Genomic DNA, 25743 nt, shown 5'->3' with positions numbered 1-25743 from the left:
TTTTAAGGATGTAAATAGGCAAGCAGAGAGAATAGGCTGACTTTTTGATTTTTTCCTTTATAGCTGGAGATTTATTAACAGCACAAGTAATGAAGTTTGGCCCTATCTGACAAAGTTTGGCCCTTTCAAAAGAAAACCAAAGCAATGCATAACAGTCTTCTAACCCAAAAGGACTGGTCTTAAGATACAAGAGGACATTTTCTGTTTTAAGAATTTATAATAAGCTACAGATATTGCTTGTATTTAAGCATTTCTAAACTTAAATTGGTAAGAAATGGTAAGTAAAGATAAACCTATGGTTTCGAGCCTACTTATTAAAATGCAGTGACAAAGTTTTAAGACCAGAACTTAGACATCTCTCAGGTATTTCTACTAAAAGTTGTACATTACTCTCTTAGTTTGTCACCTAATACTATGCCTTTCTCATGCCTCAAAATAAACATAATTGTTAGGTCAGAAGATTATTAAGGACACAGATTTATAAATGCATTTAACCCTTGAATACACAGGTTTGAACTACATGGGTCCACTTATACGTAGTTGTGTTTTTGCTTTGTTTTTTGACAAATACAGTACACTACTAGAAATGTATTTTCCCTTCCTTATGATTTCAACTTTTTTTCTCTAGCTTAATTACTCTATTCTAAAAATACAGTATATGATATATATAACATACCAAATAGGTGTTAACAGTCTGTGTTATCAGTAAGGCTTCTAGTCAACAGTAGGCTATTAGTAGTTAAGTTTTGGGGGAGTCAAGAGTTATACACAGATTTGCAACTGTGCAGTGATCAGTGCCCCTAACCCCCATGCTGTTCAAGGGCCAACTGCAGTTACATTTATAAATAGAAGAACACAATACTTACGAAATTTGTGTGTATACTAACTATAAATGTGTTGATATGAGGTTCAACTGAAAGTATATGCTGTTTAAAAACAGCAAAATAAGAATAAGATACTCTATGGCATCCTGAAAATTATTAATATCTCATCATTTATGTCTTAGTAGAGGATACCAGGCTAAACCCATTCTTCAGTTATTATTATAGGTGTGTATTTTTTTCCTTTTTCCTTTTTAATGTTTTTTAAAAATATTTATTTATTTGAGAGAGAGAGAGACAGACACAGAGACAAAGACAGAGAGAAAGAGAAACATGAGTGGGAAGGGGCAGAGAGGGAGAGAGAGAAAATCCCAAGCAGGCTCCTTGCTGTCAGCACAGAGTCTGACACAGGGCTGGATCCTACACACCCTGAGATCACAACCTGAGCAAGATCAAGAGTCAGATGCTTAACCAACTGAGCCACCCAGGCACCCCTTATTATAGGCTTTTCAAATTAACACATAATATTAATTGCCACCTGCCTTCAAAAAGTAATGTTCATCCAAGTAAATGCATTAACAAATATGTTAATTACTATGTGATATTTAAACAAAGGATAATGTAGGGATTTATTAATTGTTCTTTTCCCTTTCCAGACAGCTATTAACTCTGAAATGTATTCTGTATTAATAGTTAGGAAAATACAACAATTAACTGAATAATGAAGGTTATTTAGTAAAATTAATTACTCCAGACTATACAGGGTAAAGAAGATAAGATACACTAGCTCTGGTCCGAAAAGAAAAAACTATATAAAGGAAAACGAAGAGAAAAAGAGAGAAAAGAGGGACATGATACCTACACTATCCACACAGAAACAGAGGACAATGGCAAGAAGCTTGTGTGATGCAGATAATGATACTGGTGGTTTAAGAGGTCAGTTTAGATGCAAAGTCCCAAGGGCAAAGCCTTTCAAGCTCTGTCAGTGCCAAACACATCTATCTCTCTTTCTTTTTCTTTCTTTTTCTTTCTCTTTCTTTCTTTCTTTCTTTCTTTCTTTCTTTCTTTCTTTCTTTCTTTCTTTTTTCACAGTTTTATTTTTTTATTTTTATTTTTTAATATGAAATTTATTGTCAGATTGGTTTCCATACAACACCCAGTGCTCATCCCAACAGGTGCCCTCCTCAATACCCATCACCCCCCCTCCCCTCCCTCCTACCCTCCATCAACCCTCAGTTTGCTCTCAGTTTTATGTGGATCCTGAGAAACTTAACAGAAGACTATGGGGGGAGGGGAAGGAAAAAAAAAGTTGGAGAGGGAGGGAGCCAAACATATCTTTAATGTTCAACAACAACAAAAAAGGATAACATTAACTAGCTGTATAAAATTAAATACACAATTTTTATCATAATTTTAAAACATTTCTTTTGCTTTATGTCAGCTTTGCCATGCAAAATGCAATTTACACACTTTGCAAGGTCCCCAAACCACATGAAACGTGTAATTTTTACTAAACAGTAACAGAAAAAAAATCCCTATATGATCATTTTTAACAGCAGAATTCATTCATCATATTAACATTCAGAAAAACAATACCGCAGCATATTAGATATTTGCATACTTCCCCCCTTTCTGTTCTCGACGGACCATATATCTCAATATCCCAGCATTAGTGTTCTGCTATGATAAAGGCATAAAATATTATGCAGTGTGGACCATTTGGTGTCTGTTTTTAAACTGAACTTGAAAATGAGAATCGAGGTTGAAAGTGAATTATTATTCTGTTATCTTATACAATGATTGTTTGTTTGAAATATAGCCCAAAATTGATGGGGAAAAGAGCAATAAGCATTTTAAATACAGAGAACCAACATAAATAGGGAAATAAAGACACACTAGGTTTCTTCTTCTTTTTTAAAATTTGAAAGTTTATTTATTTAATTTTGAGAGAAACAGTGTGTGAACAGGGATGGGGCAGAAAGAGACTCGATCCCACAAACCATGAGATCAAGCTGAAATCAAGAGTCAGCCGCTTAGCTGACTGAGCCACCCAGGTGCCCCTAGCTTTCTTTTTAATAGCTATCCAAAAAGCCTATATTGATAAGTCATTGGGGGAATAATGAGGAACAAAATTTGCTCTTACTCCTTCTGGAAGACTTTGCCTCAACTCACTCTTCCAGCAGCTTTATATATTATTGTTCCCACCAGACACTTGCCAACACCTGTTGTCTCTTGGGTTGTTGATTTTAGCCATTCTAAGGTGTGAGGTGGTATCTCATTGAAGTTCTGATTTTCACTTCCATGATAATAAGTGATGTTGAACATCTTTTCATTTGTTTCTTGGCCATCTGGATATCTTCCTTGGAGAAATGTCTATTCATGTCTTCTGCCCATTTTTAATTGGACTATTTGGTTTTTGGCCTTTGAGTTGTATCAATTTTTTATATATTTTGGACACTAACCCTTTATTGAATATGTCATTTGCAAATATCTTCTCATGTTCAGTAGGTTGCCTTTTAGTTTTGTTGACTGTTTCCTTTGTTGTGCATAAGTTTTTTATTTTGATGTAGTTCCAATAGCTTATTTTTGCTTTTATTTCCCTTGCCTCAGGAGACATATCTAGAAAAACACTGTCTTTTCTAGAGTGTTCTCTGAATCACTGAAGTCAGAGAATTACTGCCCATGGGCTTTTCTAGGATTTTGATGGTTTCAGATCTTTTACTTGAAGGTCTTAGATCTTTTACCACTTTGAGTTTATTTTTGTGTATGGTGAAAGAAAGTGGTCCAGTTTCATTCTTTTGCATGTAGCCGTCCAGTTTTCCCAATGCCATTTGTTGAAGAGACTTTTCCCCATTGTATATTCATTCCTCTAACAAATTCATTCAACAAGGGAGTAATAAATATGACTTTAATTTTTTACTAGTACCTATTGATGCTGCTATTCCACTGTCCATAGTTTGAGAACCAGTGTCTGATAGGAACAACAAAATAAACATTTTGTACCATAATCTGGATGTTCTGTCTGGATTAGTCACCAGTTAGATTGAGGTTTTTTTGGTCAATCAACTACATGTATTCTTCCCTATATTACAAAAAATAATGGCCAGGTTACACATACACGTGTAGATAGAAAGATACATCTATATCAATAAGATATATGCAGTAAATACAAGTTTACTCTTTCAAACTCTTAAAATAAGGAGATTTAAGAATTTTATCCTTCATACGTAGAATAGTTATGAGAAATCACTTCTCTTTCACATATAGTAAACAAGCACATCCTTTGTGTTTGATAACTGAGCTGAATTTCAAATAAACTATGAAAATCTTAAGTAAAATATATTTTGTTCTTATGTATGTATTGTACTACCATGCTTTATCATTATTTCTTTGGTTTATAATTTGTCTTACCCAAGTTAATTATCATCATCTTATTTAATTGTCTTCAATCAAAGGAATAACAAAGGCAAAAACAAGATGAGAAATTACAATGAAAGAAAGTAATCTGAGTAGGGAAATACAGAAAAGGGTATTTAAAGAGAAAGCATTCTCTAGAGGTCCAGACACAAAAAGTTGAAGTCTCCCCAAAGGCTAAAAAAAGCAGAGGGAAAAAGCAGTTGACAGTTCTAGATTCAAGTGCTTCTGCATTACAGTTATACCATTTCCTTTCTGGATAATTCTCTAACTGACCCCTTTAAACAACTTGATAGATTTTTATCAATGTTTCAATAAGACAAACTGGTGACGATCAAGCCTTCATTAATTCCTGGCTTTAGAAAACTGCCTGAAAGTTAGAAATCCACAATATAAGTTGGCCTTAAGCCTAAGGCTCAAATACTGCTTTGTAAAAATTCTGCAAATAAACTCCCTAGATTAATTGGGATTGGCATTTTTTACTAAAATATATGAAAAAGTCACTCTTCTGATCAATGTAACTAAATTAAAGAGCTAAAACAATCTGTAATAGGTGTCATGCTAATACAATTCTCTTTGGGAAAAATCATTCGTATGTAGCTTTAAAAAATGTTCAAAGGCAAATGAAAATCTTATTTATAAAATAACACCGTTAACTTAACATTCTCATTAAATAGTTCCCCTTGGCAGAGGACATCAGATATCTAAATAGATCCAGAATTGTCTGACTTCTACCACTACCACCTTGTCTCAAGCCATCATGTCACTCTGGATTGCAGCAATTACCTCCTGACCAGTCTCCATACTGCTGCCCTTGACCCTAAAGGGTACACAGCAGTCAGAATGATCCTATTAAAACGGGAGTCAAAGACCATCATTCTACAGGTGACTTAGGGAAATGTAATGTCCCTTATCTTGGACTACACTGCCTGATACAGTCAGGAGGGAGTTCCTCCACCCATTCTCTGACCTCATCTCCTTTGTCTCCTTCTCCTCTCCCTCTTGGTCACTTATTCAAAGTACACTGGCCTCTTGTTGTTTGTCTAACACACTGGAGAAACAAAGACTCCTGCTTCAGAGTCTTTATTTGCCATTCCCTCCACCTAGAGAGCTCTTTCTCCAGATATCAGAGTGACTCACTCTCTTACTTCCTGGCACACTGTGGGGATTTAATAAATACACATTCAGTAACAGGAATGAATTACCTATGTCCCCATGTGGCTACTTTTTGTCATCTGCAAGTGTAAGCTAGAGTCCAGCCAGCATAGGTCACCAGGCACTTGTCTATTCATATCCTCTCACCTTAAGAGTGATTTTAGGCAGGGCTGCACTAAATGGCCATACATGCTGTGTACTGCAAAATTTCCAAGGTTGCTATTCACAGTGAGGTCTCTATGAATATAAGCAACATGGCAGCCCTGGTTTTAGATCTCCGAATTTCTCTTAGAACATGGCAAATAACCCAGACATCAATTATACCTTCAAAGATATACTAATTCCACAACAGTTCAAACTAATGCAATTTGACTAAAATCTATTATACCCCATTGTACTTTGGAATAAATTCAGTAGTCTGGGAAAAGAAGAAGAAACAATGGGTTAATGTATCCAATCCAAGAAACATATATCGTGCCTAATACACATAAGATATGGTGATACTGGCAGTAGAGAAGGGGGAAGATAAATGCAACATTTATCCGTGAAACAGTTCCAATTTAGTAGAGGAAAGAGGAGATTATGGAGATATTTTAAGTGCAAAAGAGATGTAAATTTGAGGAGACGTAAGGTATCACAAGCTAAGTGCATTGTGTCTGGATGGTGTAAACACTTGGTTTTTGTTCAACTTATAATCAAAGTTGAATATACACAAAGGGGACAAGTAAGGGTATCACTTGGAATTTTCACAAAGTGGCTATGGTCATATAATTATTAGCCAGATCATGAAAAAGAACATTATCAATATCCAGAAGCATCTAATCTTTTTTTAAAGATTCAGCAGACTGAAGCAGGGGAAAACCCTGGAAGATGGTAGATATATTTGGGCTGATTTTGTTGATGTCTTATGGCAACAAGCCAGGCAGGTAAAGTGGAACTGTAGCAAGCCCAAAATGTTTCTATTCAGGAAGGTGAGTAACAAACACCTGATAAGATAGGGTAGGGGGTAATGCAATGCTCAGGAGTTAGACTGGCTGTCCAAAGAAGATGCTGCTAACGAGAGGTTTTAATGTATGCTAATTAGACTTGGAAGAATTAAAAATATGGAGGGGAACCTTCCCTTTTGCTTCTCTGAAGGAAGGGTTGCTGAGTGTCTCTCTTTCTGAGCATCCCTTGCATTTCAGGTATGCTCTTACTTTTTTTTTTTTTTTTTAAGTAATCTCTATGCCCAATGTGAGCCTTGAACTCATGACCCCGAGATCAAGAGAATCACATGCTCTATCAACTAAGCCAGCCAAGTGTCCCTGCTCTTAATCTTTAAAACCAGTCTCTCTCCCCTTCCCTTCTATTAGTTTTGTTGCTTTGTGTTTTTGCACTCTTGGAAGCCTGATTTAATAACAGCTCTGGTTTACTGAGACAAACCCAACGTGATAAATGTGTGGTGGTTACTGGCCGAGAAAACAGGTGGACCAGGTGAGTGAGGAAAGGGATACCCAGGAGATCAATCTGGAGTGGTCACTTTGAGGTTGGGAAGTCCCCTATTTGTCCCTGTATGAACACGAGACCAAAAATTTGCCCTGAATTGGACAGGTGGCAAGGAAGGTGTCTGGTGCAAAGGAGATTAGAGGAACAGCAGGCCAAGGCTCTGTGCTCAAGTAGAAAGGAGGTCAGGAAGGCTCGGGATGCTTTATTACATTTATTTCTCCCCTGCCTCTTTCCAGAGGGTTACGAAATGCCAGAGAAATATTGAGGAAGTTATGAAGACTGTCAGATAAAGAGTGAGAAGTAGAAGGAGGCGAGGAAGAGAAGAAGTGAGACTGGGGAGAAAGTAAAAAGATGTCAGAGAAAGAAGGAGTGGGAGGAGGGACAGGGAGGGAGAAACCTCACAACCCACTATAAGTGTAAATAATATATATATTTAATATAAACCAATGCACTGTATGAAGGAAAACAAGCTCACACTGGGCTTTAAACAATCTGAGGAGTTTTACCACCTAAAGATGAAGGGAAAGATATAACTAGATGAAGAGTGTGACCTAATCAAAGTATACAGGTGAGTAGTGTCATTTGCTAGACAAGGGAGTTGTAAGGAAAGAAATGAGGTAGACATAAGGTCTCAAACACAGAGGAAGTCAGTAAGGAAGGGAGTGTGCCTCTGAGACTAATTTACGATGGCAATGAGAATGGAGAGGGGTGGCTCCCAGAGCCAAATGCTTATACCCTTTTCCTAGGAAGAGCTCTGAGTCTCCTTATTGCCCTCCAACACCATCTCAATGGACTCTTCTGAGGGGTTCCTTCACAGATGTGTCACTGAGGCACAGAAGAGTTAATGGCAGGGTAGCAAACTTCGGGAACAACTGTCTTCAATTAAGTGAAAGGCAGAACATAAACAAGAATCTCAAAGTGCATTCCATCACCAAATCCAAATAGCTAAGGCTGGAAAACCAGTATCTCTCTTTTTCCCTCTCTGCCTTCCTTGCTCGTTCTCTCACTCTGTTCCCAATTACTTGTTACCTATAATACTCATTCTTCTTGCAAGCAATTATGTCTTTTCTGTTCTCTCTTTCTGTCTTCATGTTGATGGATACAGAGTCCTCTTTTTCTGCGTATCTAGATTTTTATCGTCCCCTTTCCCCCTGATCTCTGTCTCTTTTTTATATACCTTATCCAAAATTTTTTCTATAGGATTCATTCATTCTCCAAGGTATCGGTATGAGTCCTATTCCATTTTAAAATAATAAATGGTCATTGTGACAACTGAGCACATACGACAGGCTAGTTATTTTACAGAATTGTCAATAAATCCTCACAAGGTGAGGCAGTAGCAATCATCTCTAGATTAAGAAATTGAGGAACAGAGAAGCTAGCAAAAGGTAGACCATGTTGAAGGAGCAATTAACAGAGGGGCTGGGAGAGCCACGTTCCAAACTCCATTACACCCCCCTATCCCTAATCTGAAGCTTAACTCAGTTCTTATCACCTTGCTTTTGTGGCTTCTTGAGTCCCATACAAAGACAGATTCAAAACAATATGCATATATAAATTGTTGCTGTGGTCTGAGTGTTTGTACCTCTACTCTCTCCACCCACAAGTTGATATGTTGAAATCCTGGAGCCTTCATGAATGGGACTAGCCTCTTCATAAAAGAGACCCCGGAGAGTTACCTTGCCCCTTCCATCATGTGAGGGCACAGTGAGAAGGCTGTCAATGAGGAAATAGGCCTCCCCAGACACTGAATCTGCATACACCATGATCTTGGACTTGCAGCCTCCAGAACTGTGAGAAACAAATTTCTCTTGTTCATAAACCACCCAGTTTATGTTGTGCTGTTACAGCAGCCCCAATGAACAGAGGCAGAACTTAACTGTACCTTTTTCTTAACAAAGCATCACCTAGTTACAATTTAAAGCAAAGTGGACTCTATTCCCATGCAAAAAATGGAAGCAGAGATGAGGAAAGGAAAGAGCAAAACTACCTAAAGGCCAATCCGTCCTTCGGCAGTCATCCTTTTACTGCAAAAATACTGACTGACCATCTTTGTTATGTGAGGCACTGCAGCCAGTACGGGAACCTCTGGAGCAAGGCCACTAGGGTTACTTTCATGATTCTTTGATTTTCAGCCACAGTTTCCTCACTTCACACACAGGAATATCCTTGCTGTGTTATCAGGGAGAGTAAATGAGATCATGTCAGTACCACTGTGTGGGGTGACATCTGGTGCCCTGCCTCCTATCTTTCCTTTTCTTTCCTCTTTACATGAGCTCTTTTCTCTCTCTGTACCTTTCAGGCTCTGTCCCTGCCTTGATGACTTCAAGCTGCCCTTCCTTCCTACAGCCTTGAAGTACATGATTATGAGAGCTCCATGCCTGTGTTTCTCCCCCAAGCAGTGCTCCAAAATCTCAGCATTCTGGGTCTTTGTCACCACTGAGGACTCACCAGGCTCACATTTAGTGCGTACAGTTGAAAGCGCAAGGCAAACCATAAACATATCCTAGGCTTTAGAGTGAAAGGAGGTTCAAATCCTTGCTCTGCCAACCAGCTAGGCATAGGGCCTTTAAATGCTGCCACGTATACTCCTGATACCTTAAATCCCACAGATGTAAAATAGAGAGGATATGATTTCTACACAGTGTTAGATTGCTGAAACAACAAAAGGTACATAAAAACACCCAGCATTGGTGCAAAGACATAACTGTTGAACACTGAGCTTCAATAATAGCACTAGCATTAATGAGCACAGATGTGCCCAGCATGACACCAAATACTTTTCTTCGTGGAAATTCTCAAAACCCTGGTGTCAGGTCATACCATATTACTTGAATTGATTTAATCGTTTTAATACTGTGAAACGTCTTAATCCTCCCATGTTTTATAACAATAGTATTCTTTTTGTTTTTAGAGTTAATAAGGAAATGTGGTGGGTGCAATGGTCCAAATGTTTGTGCCCTCCCCAAATCCATATTTTGAAAACCTAAAACCCAAGGGGATGGGAAAAAAAAGGGGGGGGGGTGAGTCCCAACTTTCAGTGTATTTGATATATATTTCATGTATCAATAAACCTACCAATAGAGCATCTGTGGATGGAAAATATACCTGTTCATGTCCTCTGTTGACATAGACAGTGTAGTCAGGGTCCCTTGGTTCAAATGCTGCCTCTACTATTAACTGGCACTGAAGTTTTGGGTAATTTTTATTTATTTATTTATTTATTTTTATTTATTTATTTATTTTTCAACATTTATTTATTTTTTGGGGGGACAGAGAGAGACAGAGCATGAACGGGGGAGGGGCAAAGAGAGAGGGAGACACAGAATCGGAAACAGGCTCCAGGCTCTGAGCCATCAGCCCACAGCCTGACGCGGGGCTCGAACTCACGGACCGCGAGATCGTGACCTGGCTGAAGTCGGATGCTTAACCAACTGCGCCACCCAGGCGCCCCAATTGGGTAATTTATCTTACAGCTTCATGACTTCACTTTCCTCTTCTGTAAAATGGAGACAGTCAAGCAATCTCCCCATCTGGCTTTTGTGGGGATTAAATGAGAATTCCACAAGAATTTCTCAGGACACAAAAGCCCTAAGTAAATGCTTATGTTATTATTATATTTGATGAATTCATCACAGAAATGTGGTACTTAGTAGAGATTTCAGGCAAGATGCCTTTCTCTTTTTATTCCTATCTCATTTAATTTTTACATCTGAAATTCTACATGTTGAGTTCTGTCAAATAAGTTTTGGAAAATTATTTGTTTACTATAATAATTTTCCTGCTATCTTTTCTACCAACTACCTGAATAATAGTTTAAGACACTTGTTCTTTCACATTTTATCAAGTATATATATTCCTTCATAATAAATGTACTCATTAAAGAAAATATAAATAGAAAATATTAAGCCTGCAAAAAAAATGGCTGCAAGAGTCCAAAATGCTAAAACATCTATTATAATTGCTTCTTTGGTTTTGTTTGCTTTGCTTTTCCAATGATGAGGTTATTTTTCAAAATTTAATCACTCTTCATGTACAGTAACATAGGCAGTCGTCTGTGTTACATATTCTTTATAAGTTTAACTTAGGATATTAAATATTTCATCAAATGGGAATAGCAATAACTTATTTAATCATTTCCCTTTTTCAGGCATTTAGATGCCTTCCTATTTTTGCCTCTAATAAATAGCAATGGTATGGCCCAATTACTACCTTTTGTTAATAAACATAGAAAAAATATTTTCTTAACATATATTATCAAGAGAATTATTGAGAATAAATGCTAGAGTAACAAGGGAATTTACTGCTATTTGAATTTGAATTTCTTTATTTCTAAGGAAATTCTATGTTTACCTATCTTTTAAAATCTGTTATATTTCCTCTTTGGGGAATTATTTGTTCATATCCCTTGGTCTTTATATTCTGTTTCCCTTGTAGTTTTATAGTTTCTCATGTTTTAAGTAGACAGATGTTTTAGCTTATGCTTTTATGGAAATTATTTATCACTTACCTGCTTGTCCTTTTACTGTATTTCCTTTTACATTAATCCTTTAATTTTTCCTTTATTCTTTGCTTATTAGCTTAGAGAATCCCTTCCCTGTTTTTCCCATTTTAGTCATGGTTAGTTTTAATTTCAAAAGGCTTTCAAAAATACCTCACATAAAATACACACTAGGTATGAAGATTAAATAATATTAACCTATTAGACACATTGTAGTAATAACAAATTTAAAAATAAAAATTCAGAGGTAAGAAACGAAGTAGTTTGGAATGACATTTAGAAACATCATATTCTAATTATATACCTGTGAACTGTCTGTGCTGTCCTTGGAGCAATAAGAGACACTGATATTTTAACAAAATATTTTGGTCTTAAGCATTAAACATAACCGTTATCTCAATGTAATTTTGCACAGACTCACCAAAAATGTATTTTCATTTTAAATCAAGGAAACACCATTATTTCGTTCATTATTTAATTTTTAAAACTACTCTTGGAGTTTCTGAAGTGATTAAAAATAAAATGTTACAACACATTCAACCTCAGCTAACTGCCACCTACTGACTAGCTTTAATTATGATAATAAAAAGTAACTACACACCTCTTACCAATTCGACTTATCACATATTTTCAACTTCCTCTCTTATAGTGTTCACTGATGAAAAATCAAATATAATTTTTTAACAATTTCCACAAGGATCTACTTTTTAAAATGCAATTTAAGGGCATATAAAGTATCCTAGAGACAAACAGACTAGAATTTTAATTGTAGAAAGTTCTGGACTTTTCAAGTTCTTCTCCCACTATGTATGTTGAAAATTTCGGATCCAGAGAGTCACTTGGAAATTCTGAACTTCCATTATTTCAATCAAATGGCATTGAGATCTATTCCTAATTCATAGGAGTTAAGACAAAATCAAAAAAATCAGAATAAATGTAATAAGACATTTTCAGCATTCTAAAATTGATAGTAGAGCCAAATAATAACCTAGATAATTACAGTTTTAAAAATTCTACACTTCTCTTTGGGTTCAAGAGGAAGAATAACAAAATGACTGTTCCTCCACATTAGAAATGATTTCACAGTTGTCTGGACCAGTCCTTTTCCATTCCCATTGCTTGAATTCTCTCTAACATCCTTAAAAATCTACAGTTGAAAAATCTTCAATGGGCACTCATTTCCTAACCCTGCAGCTCTCCTAAGTTGGATGTTCTTCCTTCTATGGAACCAGAATGTATCTTCGCAGAGTTTCTAGCTATGGTCCTAGTTCTGTCCTTGACCTATTCTTCAGACATACGCTGTGCCTTCTGCCTCAAATATTTTCTCTGCTTTATTATTCTCCAAAGTATCCACTTGTTTCTCCATTTTTTTTTTTCTGGTGAACTACTATTCATTCAAATATAGCCTATGTGTCAGCTCATCAGGCACAGTTCTCCTGCACCCCAGCCTCCCAAATCGAGGCCCCTTTATTATACTATATCTCCTTTATAAAACCAATTGTAATTATAATTAAATGATTATTTTTACAACGTGTGCCTCCCTCATCGGTTTGCAAGCTCCCTGTTGTCTCCTTACATCTAACTTAGTAAGTACTAAGTTGGATTAAGAGGTTCAGGACTCATCACTACATAGCTGAACTCTTGGAATGAACACCTTCACCCAGAGAGAGTAACCGAAATGAAGAAAATGAGGGGAAAGGTGTACGGTCAAGAGGTTGCTGAGAAAAGAAGAAACCATCCAAGGTCAACATAAAAGAGTACTTCCAATAGCATTTATCATGCTCTGCTTCCTTTTCACTTTTTATGCCTTTATGCCTTTTTTATGTCCTTAATATTTAATGAATTTCCATCTACCCAGATGTATACATAGTAGGTATCTCATAATAAATGCATTTTGATTTAATTTGTTTCGATCTACATAAAATTTACTACTAAGCACATAAAGAAAAATTACAATATATCTTTTTGACAAAATGGTTTTTCTAGTAATTTGTAAAAAAAAAAGACAGAGACAGAGACAGAGACAGAGACCTCTTGTCTTAACTTTTATTTTTTTTGGCAGAAACTTTCCATTGGAGCCATAGGGAAATCCATGGAGAATTCCATGAATTACAGGCCCACATGAGACAGTAAGCCACCAAATCCTCATCTTTGACATTTATAAACTACCTTCCATAAAGCCTTCAGATGATTTGTTTCATATGGACATGGGGTACACTATAAGCTTGATGACATTATGAATGTAACATTATACTATTACTGACACCATAGTTTGAAACATATTTTCTATACATTCCTTAAAAGTTTTGATGAACGATTAGTGAGAAATTGAGTATATATTAGCAACAACATGAAATCCTAGCACTGAAACACATTTTGAAAGCCCACATCAACTCGTTCACACTTTACAGATAAGGAATCTTCATCCCAGAGACTACAGGGACCAGAGAGCTCTACATTTTTTTTAAACTTATTTTTATTTATTTGGAGAGCACGTGTGCACATGCACAGGCATTCACATACACACCCACGAGTAGGGGGAGGAGCAGACAGAGAGGCAGAGAGAGAATCACAAGCAGGCTCCACGCTGTCAGCACAGAGCCCATCACAGGGCTTGATCTCATGGTTTGAGAGATCATAACCTGAGCCGAAATCAAAAGTCAAATGCTTAATCGACTGAATGACTCAGGTGCCCCTTAGAGGGCCCTACATTTGACAAACTTACTGAACCAGTTTTACAAACCTGTCTAGCTTTCTTTGTGGCAAGCCAACCTGAAGCAGAAAAGACAGTCTGCAATGCAATCCCTTCCCCAAAACACAAAACTAGTGGATTAAAAATGCAAATAACTGAGAATATTTTTAAACACTGCCTTCTAATGGCCATTGCAGCCAATATAAATTCCTGTACTTCACTCTGTCTAGTCCCAACTGCATAGTATTTTCAAAGTCACTTGTATCATTAACAAGCAAATCACAAACACATAATCACCCAGGAGAGTGAATCTCCAATAGTACAAAATTCACCCATGCTGGCATTTTCATGGGCGTTTGCAAAAGCATTTTATAAAAAGACACAAAATAACATGTATATTTCATTTAAACATTTATTTTTAAGCTGAGAAAGTATTATTCATTCAATCTGTGGGTATAAATATCCTAAGAATATCCATAACCAGTAAGTTGACAGAGAAATCATAGTATGTACGTTCTCAGTACAAGAAGTAATAAAAATGCTAATGGAACAAACTTTCAGTCCGTTTTGGAATCCATATCCAATTAAAATGGAGACTACCTCTAACTGAGCTCAATTGACATTTATTACACATTACTGTGAGTAGGGCAATATGCTAGATATTGATGGTGTAAAAATGGAAAACAGGGACTCTCCATTCTCAATTATCTTAGAATTTCCTAAAGAAGGTAAGTGTATAATTTCAATATATTAACATTCCCACAACTACTGCCAAGTCCAAACTATCTTCTTTGCCTAAAACATAGCAATAGAGTTCCCCTCCACCTTCCCCTAATCCTGTCTTCTCCTCAGGGTCCCTTCTTTTTCCCTAGGAAGAAAATGCTAACTCCTTAGCTTGGTCGACAGAGCTAAGCCTTGTCCTCCCACCTTCCCATCTGGTTTAATATAATCCAGTCACATTAGCCTTCCTTCTCTACTGTGAATACAAGCTTGCTCTTGCCTACGACTTTGAACTTTGTTACTTGTCTGAAATGCTGTTACCTGGCTCTTCAAAGAGCTGGTTCACACTTCTAAGATTTCAAATATCACCTCTTCACAAATGTTTTACTTGCCTGCTTGCTTTCAAGAAGCACCCCACTTCCCACCACATCACCTTCTAAAAATGACATCACCCTATTTATTTCTTACATAGCCCTACTCACTTTCTGAAAAAGAAACAGTACCTTCTACCATTAGACACATCTTATACACATTAAAATTAATAAAAATCCTTCCCTAAACATTTTAAGCTAAGTTATGATTTATAGGAATTTGGCACTCTAAAATTGCATAGAATGACCTACTAATCAAAAATATCGGCCTACTTACCCACCCGCACATCTGGTTGTATGTCTCCCAATGTTGTGAAAGAAATGGAGCATACATAAGAGAAGAAAAGGCACTGGTGGTTATCAAGGGACCCAAAAGTTAGTTTACTTCAACTAACTTAGGCAAGCCGACGCCATTTCTCTAGGCTTCAGTCAACTTATTTGTACAACAGATTCTGTTAAACACATTATATTAAACCATTGAAAACAACTTTCCAGTTTTAAAATTCAGTCATTTGAAGTAGATTTCCCTCAAATGAAATGTACATTTTTTATAACATGAGCACAGTGAGACAGGCGTATCAAGCACTCCGTATGGGCTTTCTGTCCATTTGTAGATTATTTTGCCTTAACTACCACTTTTTGATGCTTCAGCCTGAGTCCTTTTTATTTCCCATTCCAGCGTGGGGAAAAGTACTGAAACGATTTCATCAAATTATATTGAATTATGCAGTCATTCCTCCCATAGAAAATACATGTACTTCTAACAATGTATGTGTGCTAAAATTTTTTAAATAATCCAGGAGTGTTAAGAAGAATCAGTTTTAATACATATATTTACAGATGTGTGTTATCATCACTGTCTTTCATGTAACCTAGACAATAAGGAATTTGTTGCATTTTCTGTTAAAACTAAATCCAAAATCTTCTCATGGGAGAACTACTCCCTACCACCAACACTGAAAACAAAAAAAAAAAAAAAAATTCAGGAGGATGTAATATAAAAACAATAATAAATTAAAAAGAGAAATAGGTAAAGACAGACAAGTCAGAATAATAAGGGGGCAAACTCTTAAAATGAACACAACAGTGATTTTTTTCCCCTTGCAATTCAAATGAAGCCAATATGAAATTTAAAGGAATTGATTGTGAAATATCTAAAGCATGTAACAAAATTATAGAAATAAGATTAGAAGGTTAAGTAGAATTAGTTTGAGGTAAAGGAAATGCAGAAAGCAAGATAGGGGAAAAAAATTCTACTTCAAAAGTTGCAATAAGAAGAGATTCTTTAACACTCAGGGAAAATAATCATGGACCTACTTTAATGCACAGTAGGGGTACCCAAAATAGTATGCATGAGAAAGTCTAATTTAAAATACTTCATATGAGAAATCCTGTAAAAATAAAATATATTCTGCAGCAAACTTAAATTAGTTGACTGCCAACTTAACATGGCAATAACACTGCATCGTGAAACAAAATCAGGAGTGGTTATGCAATAACCCATGTGGAATTACATGCTGTGTTATGCTGGTAAGATAAAGCATCACGACCCTAAGTTTATAAACATATATGCAAAATGTAAATAAGCAAATGGACTTGTGGTTGGTTAAGTGTATCCTCCATTCTATTATTTCCATTTTTCTACACTCAGAGCCTGTCACTGATTTATTTTTACTATTTGTAAAATGGAAGAAAGAATTAACTTTAAGAAGAAGGATATTAGGGTTTTTTTCCTCAAGATTTAATCACCACCCATCTTTCAGCTTACTACTTGATAATAACACATCAACGCCAAGAGTGGTTAAAAAATCATTTTTTTCCCCCAAAGGATCAGCAAAAGTGAATGTCTTTCGGTTCCTTGAAAGCCATTCCAACTACAAATCTGGTAGAAATAAGTACATCTTACCCAACACCAAACCAGCTATATACTTCACCTCACTTAACACATGACTCACTCCTAATGATAGAGTGGAGTGTGACAGAGTTGTTATATAAGTCCATTCTGTACTGATTAAGGCAAAGACTGAACTGCATGAGAAAGACATCTTTTATACCATTTATGGTTTATCCTTGACCCAAATCTCAGGTATCTAGAGGCTGGGGTACATTTATATGTTCCAGAAAGCAAGAAAGCAAGATTTTGTGGTCAAAATTTAAACCTCTGAAACTTCAAAATGATATACTCAAGGAACAATATATTATCATTCACAAATATAAGAGAGCTAATATTCTGGTTATATACCATGCATCAGGCAAGGAGCAAGATGCTTTCCTGATGAGACCTTATTTGCCCTTCACACTGGACTTGAAAGAAACAACTGTGAAAATGCCTCTCCCCATTGAAGTCCTACGAAAATTATTAATGGAAAATATAATGCATAGCCCTCTATAACATGCCTGCTTTGAATGAAAAACTAGGACTACACCATGAGGCTCAATCTGTAACAGTGAAGTCTATGCCCTCTCAAAATGTTCTTTGCCAGCAAATCCTAAATCTCATATCAACATTAACGGTAAATGGGGAGGGGGGGAGGACATGGAAAAAAACTATCAACCACTCACCATAATGCATGTAACAGTTTCCTTTGGTGGGATCCAGCTCAATAGCCTTCAAGAAGAACTTTTCAGCCTCACTCTTACGACCCTTGAAAAACAGAGAAAATGGATGATTCAGCAGTAGATCATGAAGGATTCTTTACCTCCTGGGCCCAAATGAAGTAAGTAGACTGATGTCTACTTGGTAATCATCACACACACAAAAAAAAGTGTTTTGTTTTTATCTAAACAAGGATGATAAGGAGAATATGCCAAGAGAGAAGACTGAAGTCAGAATCCTGAGAAACACCAAGATGAGAAGAAAAGACAGTGAGAGAGTTGATCAAAGAGATCAGAGAAGAGGCCAGGAAGGCAAGAGAAAAAAGTGAAAAAATGGTTTCATGAAAACCAAAAGGATGAGATAATTTTAAGGAATGGTGGAAAACATCATTTTCATTTTCTATTTTATTTTCTTTTGATTTGTTTCCTCTTCAGTTCTTCTTCCTTGTAAAGAATCTTGGGCATTTTAGCTTTTGAGATGATTTTATCCTAATGGCTTACTTTACATATAAAGAAACTAGGTCACAGTTTGTTGCCTCTCAAGCAACTACTGCTTATCTTTGCTGATGTCATTCAGCACTAAAATACTCCTACACCAGGATTTAACTTAAGGCCAACTCTTCTTCCTAGCTATAGTTTTAATTTTAGTAAACATTACCATCATGCCTAGAAGAAAATAAGCAAAAAAACAGGGGGGAAAGCTTATAAGCAATCAACCAACTTTTCATGAAACAATATCCATCCAGGCAGATCCTAAACTATATATTCTTTACCTTCTTATAGCCTCTGAACGAAAATTGCCTACAGAGTAATACAAAGGGGTGGCTCGAGGTAGGAGAAGAGCCCCGAGAAAAATTTTCCTGGAGCAAGTCTGTTTTGTCCTGCAAGGTTGGAATGAAGATCCATGCTGACCGAGAATGGCAACAGGCACTGAGAGTAAAGAGAAATGATCTTATCTCCCTGTTCCTTCTAACTTATACACACACTATCTACCACATGAACTTCAGATAATGTTGTTTTCTTTCTTCAGATATATTTTTTAAACCACTATTAGAGAGATACGTCATCTGAAGGTAAAGGTATGTAATTAATCTAATACCCTCCATTCCATTCAACTTTGCTCATTCACCCATTTAAAAAAAAATTGTCCATTTCACTCACTTAAAAAATTCACTGTCATGGGGCGTCTGGGTGGCTCAGTCGGTTGAGCGACCCGACTTCGGCTCAGGTCATGATCGCATGGTTTGTGAGTTCGAGCCCCGCCTCAGGCTCTGTGCTGACAGTTCAGAGCCTGGAGCCTGCTTTGGATTCTGTGTCTCCCGCTCTCTCTCTGCCCCTCCCCCACTCATGCTCTGTCTCTCTCTGTCTCAGAAATAAATATTTAAAAAAAAAATTTTTTTTAATTCACTGTCACTACATCCTTTATTCACCCATTGCCCTAGCCAGGAGGATGCAGCCTACATACAGCTTCTGCTATAGACAACAGACATCTGACATCTCCATTGCTACTCCAGTCATAACTTCTCTTTAACTCATAACTGTCACCAAATATCTAATAATTGAAAAGTTTATTCCCTGCAATATTTCTCACGACATTTTAACTTCAAAGGAAAAAAAGGAAAGTATAGGCAAAATGCTCCCCACACACAGCATACTTCCATGAAGTAAGTAAGACTTGGCAACAATCTTACAAAGCTAGGATTCCTTAAAATAATTACATAACTCTAGTGAATGAGGCAGTATAATGTATTAGTTCAGATCATAGATTCTAGGCAGGGAGAACAGCTCCCCCATGTGTGTAGCCATGTGACCCTGAGTAAATTATTTCATCTCTTAGCTGTAATGTTCTCTATTATACGAAGATAGGTGGAGTACAGGGAATTTTTAGGGCCATGAAGCTATTCTGTAAGACACAGTAATAGTGGATACATGTCATTATATATTTGTCAAAACCCACAGAATATATAACATGAAGAGTGAACCCGAATGTAAGCTGTGACTTTAATGATAATGCACCAGTATTTGCTCGTCAATAGTAACAAATGTACAACTCTAATGCAACTTGATAATTGTAGGGTGGTAGGAGGGTAAGGGTGTATATGGGAACTCTGCATGTTTGGCTCAATTTTTTTATGTTTATTTAGTTATTGTGAGAGAGAGAGAAGAGGGGAGTGGCAGAGAGAGAGAGAGAGGAGAGGAGAGAGACAGAATCCCAAGCAGGCTCAATCCCACGGACAGCGAGATCATGATGAGCTGATATGAAGAGCCAGACGCTTAACTGACTGAGCCAACCAGGTACCCCTCGAATTTTTTTTATCAACTTAAAACTGCTCTAAAAATAAAGTATACTGTTTTAAAAAAGAAGATAACAGTCAAATCTGTTTCATACGATTAGTGAGTTATCTGAGACGATATATATAAAGTTGTTATTATAGTACTTAGGTATAAGTTTGTAATAAATGTTAACTATTTTTTAAATATACATATATACATGAACATATAGTATGCAATAGATAGCAGAGTTCTGAATGTCAAAGAATATGTTTATTATATACACAGTCTCAGAAACACAAGGTCAGCCTTTAAGCCATTAGAAAATGATGTACTAAGAATTTGAAAAACATAATAAAAGACACAAAATAAAAACTATCATCAGTAAAGGGTCTGTACAAATGTTATATGCAAAGATACAAAGGATCTGTGAACTTTCTTCCACTTAAGTTTTTCAGGATAGAGAAGAAACTGGCTCATTTATCAATGTCACAGTAAATGGGGTTATAAAATCCTTGTATGTAGTCCATTGGCAAAAAAAAAAGTATATAGTGTTAAAAACATGCATCAGATATCAAAGGACAATGGTCTCTAGTTGCTCAGTGGACCAAGTTATTAAAGGCAATGAGTCCCAACATCTCCTGGATGCAAAATAAACACACTGAAGGCTAGAACATTCTTTCTAGGGGGAGTACCAAACCATCATGCAAAAACCAATCTTTCTGCTTTGATCACTATCTATTTAGTCAAGTGCCAAATAATGAGGAAGAAAGTTAAATCCTCATGAGAGTATATAAAATCAAGAGTCAAGCAAATGCAAAAGTCAGCCATACACATATATTACTAGGTCTTGGGAAGAAATCATGGTGCCTTGGAGGGAATATTATGTCGAATCCAATTTATTTCTTTCAACTATTATTGTTTTGGAAGGGTGGCAGTTAAGAAAGTGGATAAGAAGACAAAGTTTTTTCTCAGCAGGTTTTTCTTGGCTTTTAGATTTTGTCAGCATTTTCTATAAGCAAGCATTGTGGAGTAGCCACTGGTTGTACAAACTCCTCACATCAAGCACCATTACTCATTTTGAATATTGGCCGATGTTTGAATACATATGGTGGTTCTGAAAACCAAGTAAAAGGGACTGTGGTCAGCTGTGACAAATAAGGGAAATGTGAGTTGAGAGGCTCAGTTTCTACCACCATCTCTGTGACTTGTTTATGTGCTTGTTCCTTTGTTTTTGTTGGTTAAGAATGATTTACGGAAGGCCTACTGTTTGCTTTGCACAGTTCTAAGTAATGGGGGTATAACTGTGAACAACACAGAGTGCTTGGCCTCAAGTCTTAGTTGCAAGAGGCACACACTGAACACATAACCCCATCAGCAGGCGGATTAGTCACAGAGCACTGTGGGCAAACAATGTCTCCAATTCTCATTGAAAGCTGGCCCAGAGACAACAAGCCTGGGTTTGAATCTTGCTGGTTCTACTTACTTAACTGTGTGACTTTGAGTATCTTTTGTAACATCTCTTCTTCCTCATTTGGTAAAGTAAATGTAATACCAATCAATTTTGGAGGGTTGCTAAAAAAAAAATAATCATAGGTCATATGGAAATAACTAGCTTCAGATCTGACATATAAAGCTCTGACATTCTTTGATTTTTCTTCCTTCTATCGTTTCAAAAGAATTCTTCCTTCCAGTTTCACTGCCATTATCTTGTTCCTAATTACCAAAATTCAAAAATGCTTTTCAGAATTTCATGTCATGATAGAAACTAAATTTCACAATTTTTCTATAAAATGCTTCTCATTCCTAACTCTCCCTACCTCAAATAAAAGCCCCTCTCACCTCACATCTACCATGATACAGATTTCAGATGTCCTGACTCAATGAGCTTCATTTCACCAGATTAATATTCCTTAAATCAAGCTGTCTTTGCTCAAAAATACTTTATTTTAGGGGCGCCTGGGTGGCGCAGTCGGTTAAGCGTCCGACTTCAGCCAGGTCACGATCTCGCGGTCCGTGAGTTCGAGCCCCGCGTCGGGCTCTGTGCTGACAGCTCGGAGCCTGGAGCCTGTTTCGGATTCCGTGTCTCCCTCTCTCTGACCCTCCCCCGTTCATGCTCTGTCTCTCTCTGTCTCAAAAATAAATAAAAGTTAAAAAAATTAAAAAAAAATACTTTATTTTATTTAGTTTTAGAGAGACACAGCAAGAGTGTGGGTGAGGGGCAGAGAGATAGAGAGAACCTTAATAAGCAGGCTCCATGGTCAGCACAAAGCCCAATACTGGGCTTGATCCCATGGCCCTGGGATTATGACCTGAGCTGAAATCACAAGTTGGATGCTCAACCGACTGAGCCACCCAGGAGCTCCTGCTCAAAAATATGTTAATAGCTCCTACTTTCTGTTCATTCTATTTAATAATCAGTTTAATGTCCGAAATCTTCCATAATGTAGCTCAAGTCTTCCTAGATAAATTCTTATACCTTATCAGGCCAATTTCCTCACGTCTTCCCTCAATTATTTCTTCCAGTCTATAATGTTGCTTATTTTTTTGCTTGCTCATATGCATTTTATGCTTCAAGACTTGACTGAAGCCTCACTTTTCTATAAAGCTTTCTGTGATGGCTCCAATGGCCAGTAATTTGCTCTTCTTTTAATTATGATGATATGATTATTTTTAAAAGAGTTATTACTACTGTGCTAGTTATACAACTTAAACCCTGGGATACTGGACCAAGTCCTATCATATATAAAGTGGCTGGAAAGTGGACATTTAATTTTTGCAAAATTGTAATTCTAGGTAAGTATTTAGAGTTTGGACATGACCACTCAGTCATACATACAAGTCAGTTAAAACAGCAAAAACCCAGTATATTGGAAAAAAAAGAGCAACTGACAATGCAGAAGATTAGGAAGTCAAGGACATAAAGCAGAGCTAACAGAATTCTTGGTAAATATTCTTTCTTATTTTAACATCAGCACTTGGAATAGTCCTAGATTAGGCTAGGCACTTTGCAGTTAGTGCCGGTGCTGAGAAGTAACCAGTTGGACCTTGAGCAGCACGAAGGCTATGGGACCAGGAGAGCGCAAGCAGGATAAAAAGAGAGAACAGACATTTTCCTGGACAAGGGCTGCACCTATATCCCGGAATTAGGGCTTTGGACTGTCAGTATACTTACATTATATTTACATTAGTATATTATTTGTAACATTATACTGAATATTAACAACATACACACAGATAATATTATCTAAACTCATGGAAAAATCATTCTCAGTCAGGACTAGGCCTTGTCAGGTCCTCTTCTGACTGGCAGCAATAAAATGTATACATGTTAGATAAATATTTAGTAAAGTTTATATAGCCTTTGTATATAGGGATTATATACAGTATGGCATTCATTTTCACCTTATTTTGTTTTCTAATTAAACTGGATGCTACCACCACTGTTTAGAAGCAGGTGCCCACCCAAGAGGGTGTACAAGGCAAGCAGCACCTCTACTGATGGCTGATTAATACTTTTCCCAACTACAAAACATACAAATATGAAAATACATAAATATTTTTATATACATATATACATACCCTACCCCGAACATTCTTAACTCCCATTTAGAGCATGCAGGAATACTAGTATAAGAGAGAATTATACTATCATGGCTTTAGCTTGAATTATTTTAGTTTAAAAGGAAACCGTGCCACAAATTTTGTATATATATTTTTAGTAATAAATTAGCCATTATATCAATATCAACCACTCCCCATAAAGTGTGTCCTGATCCCTAGCTCAGAACTATTTTACTGAATGATACCAGAAAACATCAAGACTTGGCATTATTGCATCGCATTATAAATATAAATATATATTTAATATAAAATCTATGTAATATATAAAATAGTTTTATAAAATATATTATTTTATATTTAATATAAAAATATATTTAAATATATATAGAAATATATTTATATATGAATATAATCAGTTATTAACCTTGTTCTATGAACAAATTATTCCTGTAAGACTTCACCTGTCCTTCAATAGTCATCCAAATATATGATAAATATAATAACCAGTCAATAAATTAACAGGCTTTCACTATTGTCTTTATGTAACTTAACAGCTTGTAGTTACTCCTTAGTTATTTAGTTCACATGTTCACACATTGTCACTAAAGTACAGAGTTGTGCACAAACCAGTAATTTTTCCATTTCACATCTGGAAACTTAACATGAACTATTGTCTATGAAACCATAAAAACAGTTCCTTAGAACAAGCCCAATTTCAACCAAATATTTATATTGTAACCAGGGACTATCTGTGTCTCCAGTGTTCATAAGAATACCAGTTGGAATAACACAAAAAACAAACCAGACAATTTCCCTCTAGTGTCCCTGTCTCTTCTTGAAAGGCTGCTGTAAGTTCAGTATGGAAGCTTACTGCAGTTGTGTATCTAGCAGCCATTTCCATACATTTTAGTATTTACTCTTTGAAGATGTTTGATCATTGTGAATGCTGGTCATTTTTCACAACCAATGAAATTCACATCTTCATTTCACATTCAAATGTCAACCTATATGGACAATACCTAAGAAAGGGAAGTAGCTAAAACAGGCCCAAAAGCTTGTGTAGCTTGGTAAACGTGTTGTTTAAACATGGATGGTGGTTTGATGAGTGCAAAAAGTAACTAAAAAGATACTCTTGAAGGGTTAATTTGTGAAGACCATCATTTACAAATGGAAAGAGAATTATTTGATGTCCTATTTTAACACCACAGTGTTTATATACGAAGTGTCTTTAGGAAATAAAAGTGTTTCCTCCTCAAAATACAAAAAAAATCATTTAATAATGACTAGCACTTCAACTAACTTTTACAAATGAAGATGATTTATATCTTCATTTAATTTATATCTTCATTATTTTATGTTTATTTAATTTTATTTTATTTTATTTATATTTTATTTAATTTATTTAAATCTTCATTTAATTCTCATATCCCTCCAGGTCATTATATATTATCAACCAGAGCTAACTCTAGTTAGAAGCAAAGTAACAGGACAGGGGACGTGGTAACTTTCATGAAGAAATATTTCATCTCCATACTACTATAATATTTCCCCCATCAAAATATCAGACACCTAAAATTTGACCATGAAATTTTTTTTAGGGATGGAATAATATTTCTTCTGAAAAGCTTTAAAATACAATAGAATAAGACAGAAAAATGAATGTGGCTGAGTAGCTTACTGATACTAGTTTATGTTTTCCCTCCCTAAATTGTCCTCCAAGTCCCCCTTTCTATAAACGCCAGGCCTTTAGTGACCTCTTTTCCTAAACATCCCAAAGCAGAAGTTGCGTGAATACACTTGGAATATTTTGTATAAGGCCTAAGCTCATTGAAAAATTATGTCAAATGACACTGAGGGAAGCTAGCAGTGACAGGGAGTACCCCACAATGTTCAGGGGCAGCATATGGAGTGCATGGCAAGAACTCCACAGGGAAGGATGATCTGTGGTTTGCCTAGGCAAGGCTGGATCCCAGAACAAAAACTCCCAAACTGAGCAAACTTCCCTGAAACCAAATCCCAAGTTCTACTGCTGAGCCATCAGACTTCAAGTTAAAGGTATCAACTTAGGCCAACTCGAACAGGGCAGTCTCTTTCCCAGCTTTTTTGAACAGCATTGAGCCTCTCAGATTTACATGAACCTTTGGAAGGGGAAGA

At 36.4% G+C, this 25743-nt stretch overlaps 1 protein-coding gene across 3 annotated transcripts in view; it reads right to left on the bottom strand.

The window, feature by feature from the left end:
- TMTC2 (transmembrane O-mannosyltransferase targeting cadherins 2) overlaps positions 1–25743 on the bottom strand; it is a 412955-nt gene that overhangs the window by 80678 nt on the left and 306534 nt on the right. For all 3 annotated transcript variants that reach the window (XM_045464999.1, XM_045465000.1, XM_045465001.1), the window contains exon 9: positions 17722–17803. In XM_045464999.1, the coding sequence (XP_045320955.1) occupies positions 17722–17803 (82 nt within the window). The remainder of the gene's footprint in view (positions 1–17721; positions 17804–25743) is intronic.

This window comes from Leopardus geoffroyi, chromosome B4 (genome assembly GCF_018350155.1).
Source record: "Leopardus geoffroyi isolate Oge1 chromosome B4, O.geoffroyi_Oge1_pat1.0, whole genome shotgun sequence".
In the NCBI taxonomy this organism is placed as follows: Eukaryota; Metazoa; Chordata; class Mammalia; order Carnivora; family Felidae; genus Leopardus; species Leopardus geoffroyi.
The sequence above is the reverse complement of the archived record's forward strand: the minus strand, read 5'-3'. Positions and strand labels throughout refer to the sequence as shown.